Raw genomic sequence first — 14,756 nt, 5'->3', positions numbered from 1 at the left:
CCAGTGCATATAGTGTTTTTTATGCCAAATCTTTAAAAAGAAAGAAAATCATTTTAATATAAATAGTTGTAAAGTTTGTTTGAGGATTTTTATGTCCAGACTAAAAATGCGTTTAATCCAAGTGATGTTGCATCCTTTTATTTAATGATACAAACACTGAACTTGTATGTTTTAGTATAAGTGTTGGACTTTAAATACTTAAATAACGATTTAAACATTTATACACATATCTGTGAGTTGCATGGGGTTGAGGGTGTTAAAGCGATCCGTTATATCTAGCACACATACTAAAGTGTTTGTTGTTAAGAAATAAGAGACAATGAGTATTTTTGATACCTTAAGTATTCACAGAAGAGATAGGAAAATAACAGTTTTGTTGAGTGTTTTAGCAAAGTGTAAGACTGATGTCGTGAAAACATTTGTGATACCATTAGAAGAAAGAGAGAAGACAAAACACTGACGTAATATCTGATGTAAGCTTTACTTTCAAATCCTGTTACATTTAGACCTGGCAAGTTGAACATAAAATAATGCCAAACAAAGAAAAACAAATACAAAACCAAAAAAGTACAAATGATCTATTTACCAGTTATCGTCACAACCCTGTACAGCCTTAACAATGGAGTAATAAAAAAAAGCTTTGTACAGCACATACCAATCTTTACCGAGTGCCAAAAGATAAGATAGCTGAGCCTTTTCTAATCATAACGTACAGCCAAACTTAAAGCTAACTGATTGTAGACAGTGCAGTGTGATGCTAACTAAATGCAACCGAGGGGGTTAGTTTTAAACACAATTAAGTGCTGAAGAACTAGAGAGGGCAATTTCATGCATACTCTGAAGTGCTGAAAAGGTAGTCAAGCTTTTTTTTCTTAAAGAAAAGGTCACTGTGCGACTTACAAATGGGCAAAATAAAAATAAGTGCTTAAGAATATTGGTTTTATAAACAGATAGAGCCCTGTTTTAACATTACACTCAAACTAGGGGGGGGGGGGCATACAGAAGTGCAGCCATTCATGATTACGCTGTAATAAAAAAGGCAGACATTTAAAAAAAAAAGGTGTCAAGAGTAGACACATTCTTTTTATCTTAAATTTTCTTAAATCTTTTGGACCCTGACAATTAGTTTGACTCATTCTCAGAAGTCTCAGGTGGTTTCCTTCCACCAAGTGGCACTAGAGTATAAAAGATAACAGAGATAGTACAAGAAGAGAGAGTGAGTGTGTGTGTGTGTGTGTGTGTGTGTGTGTGTGTGTGTGTGTGTGTGTGTTGGAAGGATGCTCCTTTCACTCCAGAGACAGCATGCCAGACATTGATAGAGCAAAAAGGAACAAACAAACAGTGTAAAGGGGACAATCGAGGCATCGCTCCACAGCAGGACGTGACGGATTCAATCCTAACATCACGTCCTGCCGCGAGTTACATTTTGGTCTCGACAATTCATGATCTCTCTGTCCAATCAACATCTTTCTGACATAGTTAAGTAGAAAAATAAAATAAAAAGCAACAATGATTCCATATAAGAAAATGCATGAGTACAATAGACACACGGAGAACATAAGGAACATAAAAAAACAATCCCTTTTACAATAAGGGATTTTGGCTTGAAGACCACTTAAAAACACAGGCGCTATGAATAGGGTAAAGCTTTATTTCAAAATAAAATGCTTGTACTTTGCTGCCGTATCTCGCAAACATACCTCCTTTTGAGCATTTTACGGATAAATACATATTCTCTTAATCAAAAAGTGCAGCACTGTGCAAAACTGGCTATCACAATTTAGCCTGGGACCTTTAGTACCCAGGGAGAGCTTGACCTCTACCGTCTAATTCGTGCAATTTGTATTAATTTACGTTCTCTGATTTCACACAGGCAGGACTTTTGCACTGCTAGAAACGCCTACATGTGAAACTAAGGGGTGTTGATTGAGTCATTTACAGCAACAACTGTCCACTTCACATTATGGTGACATGGTGGATCTAAGTTTGCACTTCAAAAAAAGGAAAATTAAAGGTTTAAGTGCTTTTGGCTTGAAATGTAACTACATTAAGTGCAATTAAAACTCAAAAGGAGGGACAAAAAGCAGTACCATGTCTGCCGGGCCTAACAGAAGCCATTGAACACAACGCTGTACAAGTGAATGGCTTTGCTTCATCATTGCACCTACAGGACCTTTTTCGCACGATGGGTTCTCTTATGAATGTTAGTAGAAAATGTTTTATTATGATGTAAAAGGCTCAGTAAAAAAAGTAAAAAAAAAAAAAAAAAAATGAAAAACAACCCAAAAGACACAGAAGGCCACCAAACACACTAACTTTCCCGTCTTTTCCAGCACAGAAGACGTCCCTGTTCACACTTCTGTATCGCTTCTTTTTCATGTACATAAACAAAAATACATTCATTCAAGTCATTTTGGAACAGTTTTTTTCTTTTTTTTTGTACACAAAAATTACAAAAAGCTCCAAAAAGCACCATTGAATCGGCCTGTGGTGACCGGGGCTGTGGGAAGCTCGCTAACCCAGAGCTGGTCACCTCCACAAAACAGTTATCTCATATATCTCTTCTAAGTATAGGTGCGTGATACACCGTTCTGCATGTGAAGCTGCGCCGCTACCACCTGGTCTCAGAAATAAAATGTCTCTATAATTCACCGCTTATTTATCTGTAAGTGCAAATTCATTGTCATCATCTTACGTTTATATTCAAATCATTAGTAATAAATGTACGATAGTTCTCCTCATGATAGGTCAGATTCTCCTTATTTACATTATCACAGCTTATCTTCTGTTTGGTGAGCTTACAAAAAAACCGATTGAAATGAGCTAGTTATCCATTTAAAGGATATTCTGAGACAGAGGTGATATCAGGCAGCTGCTATGCATAACATGTTTTCACCATTATACAAAAATCCAACAGAAATCAAAAAGATGGGAGGGGGAGGGGCTACAAAACTATGTACAAGACTGATAAATAAGTAAGTGCGTGGTTTGAGGCGTTGCTTTGGAAACGTGCCTTTTACAATGAAAAGCAATCCGTTTCATTGGTTCTGTCCACGTTGCACCGCTAACACTTCAGGATATCTCAAATGTAGCTTCCTAATGACGTCAAAGCTAGTTGAAACACAGGCATGCTATTTCGATGCATAATAGCAATAGACAAAAATGCACTAAAATATAGCACTTGCAAGTTTTGTTTCATCTTTTTATCTCGTCAAACGACTAACGAAAACAAATCTATAAAACTGAGATACGTTAGTTTCCTCAGATAATGCAACTGGGTCCAAGTCATTCAGACATTTAAAAACGGAAAATAAGGTAATAGAGAGTAGTAGCTGAAGTAGTAATAATTCAATTGATAGAACTGATAAGAAAAGCAGCTTTTTGATATAAATGCATTTTTAGCATGTACAGCCTTTTTCTCTTATAAATGTTTCCTTTCTTTTTTTCAATCTGTTTGTCTGGTCCAGCTTATCCTGCTGGTTCTGATTGGAAAAGACGTGGCTCCCACTGCGGTGGTTCAGTGTCATTCACACCACCGTCCGAGGAGGGAGGGGGAGGGTGAGGAGGAGGAGGAGGACGAGGAGGGTGAGCAGGGTGAGGTCAAACAGTCTTGGCTCTCTCCATCAGTCCCAGGTAGGCCATGAAGGAGTGTTTGTGGGAGGAGGGTGAGTGTGGAGAGCGGGAGGGGGACGCCGAGTTGGAGGCGAAGAGGAGAGGAGAGGTAGCGGGCCGCCATCTGGAGTGGGGGTGCGAGTGGAATGTGAAGCGGCTGTTTTGGGTGAACAGGGTGGTGAGGGGCATCAGGTGCGCCCGGTCGTAGTTCCTGTACTGCTCCAACAGGTGGCGGGAGGAGGGGAAGAAGAGGGAGGGGCCGCCGCTCGGGCCGCCGGGGGTCCTGCAACCGCTGTTTCCGTTAGTGCCGAGTAAGCAGTGCAGGGGGCCGCCGGCGCCCTGGGGCTTACCCAGAGTGAGGGACAGGGCGACGGACTGCAGCGCCTGGGACGCCGTCAGGCTCATGAGCGGGCTGTTACTCCCACTCCCCCCGCTGCTCCCCCCTCCTCTGCAGAACAGGAAGTTCTCCTGACCCGTCCGCAGCGAGGAGCCCCCTGGTGAGGATCCCTGGAGTGGCAGCTCCTCCTCTCCCGCCTCCTCATCTTCTTCCTCCCCTTCTTCTTCTTCTTCTTCTTCTTCTCCCAGACCCCCGTCCAGTCCCCCCGCTCCTCCGCTCTGGTGTTTCTTGAGGTGGCGGCTGAAGACGAAGGGGTGTGTGGTGGTGAAAGGGCACTCTTGGCAGCCGAAAGTCTGGCGCGGCGCGTGCTTCAGCTTCTTGTGCAGGTTGAGGTTGTCCTTGCGCTTGCAGCTATAAGAGCAGCGGTCGCAGTGGAAGGGCCGCTCGCCCGTGTGCACACGCACGTGCTCGATCAGCTTGTTGGCCGTCTTGGACAAGTAGCCACACTGCTCACACTTGTAGTGGTTGCCCAGGCGGTGCCCGCGCATGTGGGCCTCCAATGAGGCCTGGTCGGGCCACAGGCCCTGGCAGATGCGGCAGCGGTACTCCATCTTACAGTGCGTCTTCAGGTGGCACTCCATGGCCGCTGGTCGATTGGTGGAGTAGATGCAGAAAGGGCACCTGGGTAATGCAACAGAAAGGGGAAGTAGGGAGGGAGGACACGACACAAAAAAGCAAAGGACAGTTGAAGGGAATTTACATTTAAAAAAATCTATAACATACCTTGAAATATAATCACACAAAATGATGGAGAGGAGGAGAAGGACAGGTAAAGTGTGTGTCATGTGGAGTTCTGTGTGCTCATGGTGGTATGTGTGGCAGTTTAATGGTTGGATAATTGACGTGATCAGGTATGTGTGTGTGTGGTGGAGGAGGAGGGGGGGGGGGGGTGACAGGCTGGAGAAAAGATTGGAGCAGTAGGACATGAAGGGAAATGAAGGAATGGAGTGGCACTTACATTTAAATAGCACCTTTCATCTGCTCTGGGCCCCAAAGCGCTTCACAAACCCTGCAGAACAGAATCACCTCAGAAAAACCTCGAAATGGTCAAGGCCCTCTCTCCCTTTCTACACACTCCTACATAGACACACTTCACATTGCTCGAGTGTATACACGTGTGCACACCAGTCGAGAAAAAATAAACCTTGATCTGGATGTTGAGGTCAGAAAATGTAGGCACTACAAGGTTATCTAAAACCCCTAATGTCCAATAACTGACTCTACAGCTGGCCTGCTTCTAACAGTAAATATAATGTGGTTTACATAAATTAAGAGACTATGTAAACCTTGAAGTGGAAGTATAACTCACATGTGAAGATATAAACAGTACAGCAAAGAAGTTAAAGCACATTTTCTGATACATTTAAATATAAAATATACCAAAGGACCTCAGCTCTTCCCTCTCTTTTTTGATTCTCCCTTATTAAAACAAAGAATCTAAAATATCCACAACCTGCTTCTTTCCCTTTTGAACGACAGCTTAAAGAATCTGGCTTCAAAAACATTAACACCAGACAGAAGAAACATTTAAAACTGTTATATATATTCACTGACACACTACAGCTAGCAGCAACTCCTCAAGTTAAGACTAAGAGATGCTGTGTGGAGATCTTTGAGCTCTAAAGGGGCTTCTTATGTGTTTGTCTTCTGTTAACCACAGGATATATGTATATACATATAAGTAATAATATGTAACTGTGATGGTAGCTTTAACATTTAGTGATATGCTACCATTTCCAGATATTTAGCAATGTTTAAAACATCCTAAATCCACTGATGGCTGCACAGAATAGGATAAAAAAACACAGATCTTTGTTTATGACAAGATGAGGCGATAACCATAATGATTCTGCACATGCACAGCTGGAGTTATGAGAACAACTTAAAAAACAGAAAATGGCTTGTGTGTTGCTTGAAATGAATCTTTTACAAAATATTTTAATTACTGCAGTATCCAAAATGCTGTCAACTTAAAAACTAACATCAGTGTGTGTTGTGGTGGTTCAGATCGACACACAGGCTTTATGTTGGCTTGACAGACCTGAAATGGGACATAAACGAGTGACAGTACAACAAAGGCTCCTGAGGGACTGGAGTATGGAGATGGAGGGGGGGGGGGGGGGGGGGGGGGGAGGGGGAGGCATGTGGGGAGACTAGAGCGACAAAACAGCCAATCAGTGTTAGGAAAGCAAGGCTGCCTTATCAAAGATATGATAAAATTAGATGGCTATATGTAGGGGGTTGGGATGCAAACTGTGGTCTGAAATAGGTTTGCACATTATGTTTTTAAAGCATTTCATTAGAGTTACTCCTTGCACAAAAGCCATGCATTCGTTTTGGTTTATATACGAGTGGCTTGATGTGTGTTTATGACCATGTGTAGTCCAGAACGTTACCCCTCAAAGGGCCAAAACTGAAACTTCAGTGGGCCAAGATTATTTTTCAGCTGTCTTTAAAAACAGCTGCAAACATATCTTCCGCTTTTCAGTGAAACACTCTCTTGATATTTCAGGTTTCACTGACTTCCTGCAAAAACACTGAATCTACAAGGACTATTTTCATACATTTTATAAGTTTTTATAAATAAACTATGATTTTCTTTTTGTACGAACATTTTTGTAATAGTATTCTATGATATATTGTACTAGATATTTCTTAAGGACTATTTTAAGACCTAAAAAATATTTTATGACATATTATATAATTACCTGAAAACAATGTCAGGACATACTTTAATGTGAAGGTTTTATAGCATCTCATACTATTATTTATTTTCATTTTTTCTTAATAAAATGTTGTACTATGACATATTTGAATACTCTTAACGACAATGTTTATATCAGTGCTGTCATCACAACCTATTAAAAATAATTCAACCGTTTTTCCCTCTCTGTATTTTTGCTGATTTCAAGAGATTTATAATTCATTATTAGGGATTCTACAATTGGAAGTAGGGCTGCTCGATTATGGCAAAAATCATAATCTCGATTATTTGGGTCAATAATTGATATCACGATTATTAAAAACGATTATCCATTTACTTTGAAAACATACATTTATTGGAGAAAACATTTGAACAGTATGTTTTTAACAGTTGATTACCCTGAACTTTAAGTATAATTCAACTGAAAGACCAATAAAAAAAAAAAAATTATATAAAAAAAAAAAAAAAAAGTAATAATAATTATTTAAAAAAAATCGTTTTATTTCGATTACGTTGTTTTCGTAATCGTTGCAAGCCATAATCGTAATTGCGATTAAAATACGATTAATTGAGCAGCCCTAATTGGAAGTGCATTTTACCTAAAAAAACAAAACAGCATACACTTGTATTTATATTATAATGTATCTTACTACAGTTATGTGTATCCTGCTGAAGGAAATCTGATTGGCCAAATTGAACTTTAGAGAGGGTTACCTTTGTACAGACCTAGACTGATCAATGCTACAGATCTGACGTTTGTGCTTGTTCTAAATGTTTTGTTCTCTCGAGGTGTGCCAACAGATTTTATACAAGTGTCTGTATTCGGGGGAGGGGGGTTTCTGGAATGCAATGCTTCAGATATTTTTCTTTGGCATGGCTGCTAGCTGTGGGCAGTGGAACAACAGACCCTGAGGGGAAGCCCATTTCCATCCTTTCCACTCTCCCTTCTGTTCAGAGCAGCCACTCAGACACAGGGACCACTGTCTAATAACTTAGACCTGCCAAGAGAAGCTGTCGAGCAAAACTACAGCTTGTATCGTTTCCTCTTCTGGCCGCAGATAACGAACATGGAAGTGAGGTTAGCTGATTAAGGACACATGGCTCTAAATAGACCTCAAATCGTGTTCCTGTCTTCAGCTGTATGACTGTGACAAGCTCCTATTTGAAAGAAATATGATTGTGTACGCCTTTACCACATGTGACATCATTTTAGGAAAGTCAATGTTAAATAGTGGACGCAATGAATAAAACCCTTGTGCCTGATGGTTGAGTTTTAGCCTAATTAAGCAACTTTCAAATATGCAGTAACTTGCACAGCCTAACTATGACTGTGTATGTACTGTATGTGTTTATGTAAGTAATGAATTGACAGGGTGAGGGAGGGGGGGGGTGGGGGGGGGGGGGGGGGGGGGGGGGGAGTTAGGAACCTCTGTCTGTACTTGCTTTCCTTACTTGAGCCCTCCGGAGGGGACGGTGTGACACTTCTTGTGCTCCAGCAGCTGCTCGGGCGTCTTGAGGAACTTGTGGCAGACGTCGCACTCGAACATTCGCGTGATGAGGTGGATCTGCAGGTGCCGTTCGTACATGCTACGCGTCTTGCACACAAAATTGCAGAAGACACACTCGAAGCCTGTGGAGAAGGAAAAGAGGAGAGAGGGTGAGTCTGGGTTGGCTCTTCAGAGGGAAATCACGTAAATCATTATCTACAGGAAGGGAGTTCAGAAACAGGAGAGAAGACAGGTCCAATAGAATTATTTTTAATTAGAATTCCATGATACTGATGGGTTTTTTGATCACTCTTAATCAAAGAGTTTCTGACATAATACCTGACATTTTCTTTAAATGGTAGTTTTGCCTAGTCAGTATTGAATATAATGTATATTGTTGAAGATAACTTTTCAGATGCACTACAATTATGAAGTGCACATGAACCCACAACTCCTTGCCTTTTTCAGACTTGTCCTCAGTTCCGGACCCCGAGTGGCTCCCAGAGCTGGACTGGCTGCCGGCAGAGGAGGGCAGGGCGAGCAGACCCCTGAGCTCTTCGTTAACGTGGGTGAGGTCTCCGCCCTCGCAGCTGTTCAGTGAGTCGCTGAGGGCCGAGAGGGACGAGGAGGTGCTCTTGGTCTCGCTGAGGGGACTCCTCGAGTTCAGACCTGGACACAAGAGGACAGATAGCAGAAAGTGAGATATTTGTATTCGTATGATCGAAAAATAGTCTTAGGGGAGAAATATAGCCCCTCCATCTAATAGGAAAATATATAAACTGAAACCCTGCAGAAATGTCAGGGTATCCTTTATCTTGAAGAATCTGAACCGTTATGACTTGCACGAACACACAAACCGAAGAGAAGCAGGCAGCCTCAATCGCCCTGTGCTCTGACTGAGGCCCTGCTGCCCATCAAATCAAGATGCAGTGGGCTTTTTATTGATCTCCTTCTCGAAGTCTGTAATTCACTCGGCAGAGAGATGGAATTAGAAGGGGAGGGGGGGGGGCGAGAAGGAGCGAGGGAGGGAGGGGTGAGGAGCGTGGGTCATGGCCGAAGGAGCTAAGATGGCGGGAGCATCTCAGGGCACTGCTCAACAAAGGGCATTCACTCAGGAGGGAGTGAAAGGAGGGAGAAAAGGCTGCAAGGAGCCTGAAATGGCTGACCTATCTTTTTAACGCCGGCAAACACACAAGGATGCCTGCATGCTGTGCACACACACCGTTTTATACTTTAAACGGAAGATATGGTTAATTGCCTTCAATCAAATCTAAATAAACCAGGGTCATTCACAGTAGCATCTTGAATACGGTATTGAACCAGCTGGAGGGAGCTTGTATCTGCTCTGCTGCAGTATTTAACATACACTTGCCTTCTCTTACAATATTCAAAAGGTTAATGCCACAGAATATGAGCAAAAAAAGGGGGAAGGATAAAAAAATAAAAAAGGTGCTTGGGCCTTGACCTTGAAATACACCTTTATTGAAAAATATTCCTTTTACAGAATAACTTCGTCCATGATCGTCTGGCATTATTTAAGACATAAGAACAGAAATAAAAAGGCCAAGTCTGCCGGTCTGCCAAAAGTACCCAGGGTAGATATTAAGTAAAACCGTCACATAATTCAGCTCCTTCCCCCCCCGTGGAGAAGGGCACCCAACCAACCTTTTCCCCAAGTCGAGTCCAGTCCTCACAGCTTGAACTGCGACTCCTGCTGAGCTCATCCATCTCATGCCTGGTCTTCTCTACACAGTTGACCAGATAACTAGCCTTTTACAGTCTGTCAGCATTCACTCTGAGTGCTGCTCCGTCTACCTTACTCTCTGAAGAATACACACTTTAACAAAACAGTGCTGGACCATGAAAAAGTCCACATGTAGAAGGTAGAAAGTGTGAATATAAGCCACACTCCTGTACATGATGTGTGTGTTTGGTGGTGGTGTCCATCTTGTGTGAGACTGAGATAAATGCCAAGCCAGGCTGAGAGACTTAAAAGATGGCCACAGTGGCATCGTAAACCCAGCTCGTCTCCAAAGGAACCGAGGCCTATTGATTTTTTCCCCTCAGGCACGATAAGGGCCAACCTTCTCAGATAAACAAGGCCACCGTGGCCTCTGAAAGACCCCTCAGCTGTCTATGCCGGACAATCCCACCCACCCACACAAGCACCACACACACACTCACACGGAGGAACAGTGGAAGAGCAAAACGTCAGCAATAAACTGGACAAAGCTGTTTTAAACAAAAACACTCATATCGACCACCAGAGGTTCAACCCAGCAGCTTTAAAAGTCCACAGAAGGTCGACCTGAAGAGAAACCCAGTTCTCCTGCTCGTCTTTCCCCGAGTCCTCTGAACTGACACAGAACTGTGTTTATGAAGCGTTAGTTACCGTCACATGAGGATGTTTTGATTTGAAAATGACTGGTTTTGTATACAGTAAAATGCCAGGAAGATAGAGAACAGCCTTAAAATAGGGATTAGATTCCACCGTGCAGACTACAGGTACAAGCCCAACGAAATGCAGAAGTGCCGTTACTAATATACGATATAAATGACATACAAGTGCAGAAGGTATTAACGCATAGGAGATGCTATAATTTATTATATTTCAGAAGTTATAAATGTTGGTTCTGTCCTGAAACATGACTTGTTTTTGTATCTGAAATGGAAATAGTGCTGAATTCCTGAGTCTATTTTAGTCAATCGATTTATCTGCCAAGTTCTTTCCAATCAATATACCATTTAATTCATTATTTTAAGCAAACTGCACTAAAAATGTACAGGTACCAGCTTCTGAAATGTTGGTTTTATTAAAAGATAAACTAAATACCAGTATTTTATTGATTATTGGTCGGTCCAGACAGGCAATTTCGATGTGTACATTGTTCATTCTTAAAAAAATGTTTAACCACCAACTAATTGTAAATATAATCTGCAGATTGAGGTTGTTTTACAGACACATATTGTAGGTATAGTAACATTATTGTTGTCAGTAATTGCAGGGACTATGTTTAAAAGGGCTACACTTCTCCCCACCCTTAAAAGCTGAGAGTCTGCTCTTTAACGTCCGTTTTTGGTTAAATTTAAACCCCATGTGTTTGAGTGTGGAGCCAAAACAATAGAAAATGTGTCACTGTCCAAGTACTGCACTGTATTTCTATTCTGAGCTGGGAACAAGAGCCACAATGTGTAAGCTACCACCCACTCTAACATGTGAGAGTAATTTTGAAAATAACTCCATAAGGCATTTTTCTCGGGGTTGAATCATGTACTTTGCTACTATCCAGTACATGGAGTTTGAGAGCGCTGCACGAACAGCAGACACGAGAACATCACGCTCAAACTGCCAAATTTAGTCCATATCCTTAGCCAATCTTCAAAAACCTTTAAATTATATTATTTTTGATTATCAATTTAATTTATACACTACTTCTGCATATTATTGAGTTTTTCACTGTTGGTTGGGAGAAAAAAGGCATTTGACGATGTCACAAGGATGGGAGTTTTTCACTATTTTCCCATCTTTTATAGCCAAAATAACTAATTGAATTACTCTGTCATGCAGCCTGATTGTGTACCTGCATGTCCCGTACTAATGTGGTTCTTCATGTCGTTCTCCTCCATGCAGACGTACTCGCAGATGCTGCAGCACAGCGAGAACATCCACTGCTCCTTGTCCACATGGAGCGACATGTGGCTGACAAACTGGGCGTTCAGCTCGGTCTGGAAATCACACACATGGCAGCTGGACAGAGAACAGAGGAAGAGGAAGGGAGATGGCGAGAAAAACAGTCAGCTTTAGTGTTATATTATGGCTGCATAAATTGGTAAGTGGTACAGCCAGGAAACATTCATTTTAATTAATTGAATAAAGATTAACTGCAGACATGATGCTAATTCTTTCAGTCACTCAAGTATTAAAAGCAAAAGTATTGTACATTTGGGGAAATACACTTATTTGCTTTCTTACAGGGAGTTTGAGGAAAAGATTACAGTAAACACTTTAGCCAGAGTTTCTTTAAAAAAAAAGTATATTTTCCAAAAAAGACATAACCAGAATAACTAAGACCATTGTTAATGGCAACAGCTATACCACATCATAGCTCTAAATGTGTTTTCCTCCATAAATGTTTGTCAACTCTGTAAAACACAGTTAACTAAACTTAAACTAACTCCAGATAATCAATCTTTTAAAACTAAATCCAAGTACTTGGACCAAACCAAAAGCTGTACCCATTTTAAGCCAATTGTTTTGTAAATTAACAAAAGGTCCATTGGCATTACTGTATCTGTATCAGTGTATTTTATTGCATTGCCATATTTGTAGTGTATTGTGGTTTTATGATACTAAAAACTGTATATACACAATAATAATATAATTACACAGAACATGTAAAAGCCCAGCGACAAGAGCTGAAAATGAGCAAAAGCAATTAACCATTGTGTTGAGCATTTAAGCTTCAGGCTCTGTATTGAAACTATTTTAAAAATTGCATCATCCCTTTCGGATACCATACATTTAATTCAATATAAATACATCTAAAGCTCACTTAGGATTCTTTAAGAATGCCATGCAACTCCAGGAAGTCACCTGAAGAAGAAACATTTCAGCTCATAACTCCACAAACTATTTTTTTTGGAAATGTAAATTTGGAAACTTTAGGCGATATTTTTATTTTACCTTTGGACTATGTGTCTTCTAGCTCCAGCTCCATACTCTATATACAAAATGAAAGAGTCTGGAATTTATTTTCTAATAAAACTCAATTTTGATCATTTCCAGATAAATTACTCCCAAAAGGGGAGAGAACACTGAAAACAGATGAACAAAATAGAGCAGTGGGGAGTAATTCAATCAAGAGATATCAAGATATACTTGGGCATCAAGCAGCAGATAGAATTGTATTTAAAAGCCAACATTGTATCCTGTGCTACTGGCTCGAGACATCCCAGAGAGAGTTTCTGCTGTGTTCTCACTACCTGTAGTAGTACAGGCAGTTCTTGCGCTCGGCGGACTCGGCGGTCACAGCGCTGACGATCTGCTCGGCGTCCGTGTTGACCAGCTTCACAGAGTGGATGGTCAGGTGCTGATTGAGGTTAGCCCTGCACTTGGCTGCATAAGGACAAAGGTGACATTTGTACTTCCTCTCTTCTGCAAAAATAAACACAGACGCGAGACCCCGGGTTACAGTAAACATTACCTCAGATTATATTTTTTATTAAGTTACGCTCAGCCTGTGAGACTTTAAAACAAGCTTAAACCTAATTGCTTAATGCCTAGCCCTGCCTCACCTTTGCCTGACCCCAACTGTAACTCTGATCCTGGGAAAGAGGAAGAAAAAAAACCACCATGTGTTGTCTGACTAAATCTACTTTTCAGGGAAGCATCTGGACATTCCTGTAGATGCCACGATATGGTGAAAATATCAAGCCTGTATAGACACAATTTTACCTTATTTTCAAGCCCTATAAAATTACATTTAGATGGATCAAATTATAATATTTAGCAAAAACAAAATCATCACAACCTCTAACCCCCCTCCCGATAACCCCGCCTCAAACACACACACCATTTGCCCCACGGACATGAAGCCAGGCAACCTTTATGTCGCCGGGGGAAACCAAAAAGACCATCACACTGACATATGCCCCTGCTTCTGCTCTCTGTGGTGTGGCCAAGCTGTTCACAGCCAACACTCTCAGATGGCGCGTGTGTAGTGTGTGCACGCAAAATGTGAGAGCATGTCCAATTGTGTGGGGGCATTTTGTACACGAGTCTCCATTTGTGCTCCCGGTGATTTAGTCTGCAATCCCAACTAGGTTGCATTAAATTCTAATCCAGCGTTAATGTGCTTTAAATAAAATTGCATGAGCAGGATATTCATTAATTTATTTTCCTAATAAGTACCGGGGAGGGATTGGAGAAGACAGTGATGAGATAGAATGGATCAATTGGGAGCAAAGAAGGGCCAAGTTTAAAAAACACAGTGTAATCAGGACACAAGGGAGCGTATAGCTTCATCCTGGGGAAGTCTCCCGTGTGTGAGAGAGAAAGTGAATGAGGGAACCAATCGGGACTGCATCAGAATTAGTGGTGTGTGTTTCTGGGTGTGTGTAGATACTCTGTGAGGCATCCCTCTAGCTGGGTAATTAGACGGGCAGATTTCCCAGTGAGACTAATCATGGTAGTAATCTCTTTAAAGGAAGGGTAATCTAGTCTAGTCAACCTTATTTACTCACTGTGGGAAACACAAACACACGCACGCACACAGCAAACAGCTATACATTAAAAACAACAACGCTTAAACAACTTATTTGTGTTTTTATTTACCTGTGTGTAGAGACAGATGTCTGGAGAGAGTCTGCTGTCTACCGAACACTTTGCCACAGACAGGACAGGGGAAGAGCTGCTCGTTTAGTCTCCACTGGGCGATCCCGTTTCCCAGCTCCCCGTCGTCCTTCTCTGAGTCTGGGACACAAAACGCACAAAACCAAACTCATCATTCACTGCCGAGACAAAAGCCTCTGCAGGAAGACCAAATGCTGTTAGGTC

At 41.4% G+C, this 14,756-nt stretch overlaps 1 protein-coding gene across 1 annotated transcript in view; it reads right to left on the bottom strand.

The window, feature by feature from the left end:
• Positions 1-457: 457 nt before the first annotated feature.
• Positions 458-14,756, bottom strand: part of znf827 (zinc finger protein 827) — a 67,562-nt gene continuing 53,263 nt past the window's right edge. The window contains 6 exon segments of the mRNA XM_034129972.1: positions 458-4,630; positions 8,166-8,343; positions 8,660-8,869; positions 11,782-11,948; positions 13,184-13,355; positions 14,535-14,672. Coding sequence (XP_033985863.1) covers positions 3,601-4,630; positions 8,166-8,343; positions 8,660-8,869; positions 11,782-11,948; positions 13,184-13,355; positions 14,535-14,672 — 1,895 coding nt within the window. The 3' untranslated portion in view covers positions 458-3,600.

This window comes from Trematomus bernacchii, unplaced genomic scaffold, assembly GCF_902827165.1.
Source record: "Trematomus bernacchii unplaced genomic scaffold, fTreBer1.1, whole genome shotgun sequence".
Classification (NCBI taxonomy): domain Eukaryota; kingdom Metazoa; phylum Chordata; class Actinopteri; order Perciformes; family Nototheniidae; genus Trematomus; species Trematomus bernacchii.
This window is presented reverse-complemented; position numbering and strand designations above follow the sequence as displayed.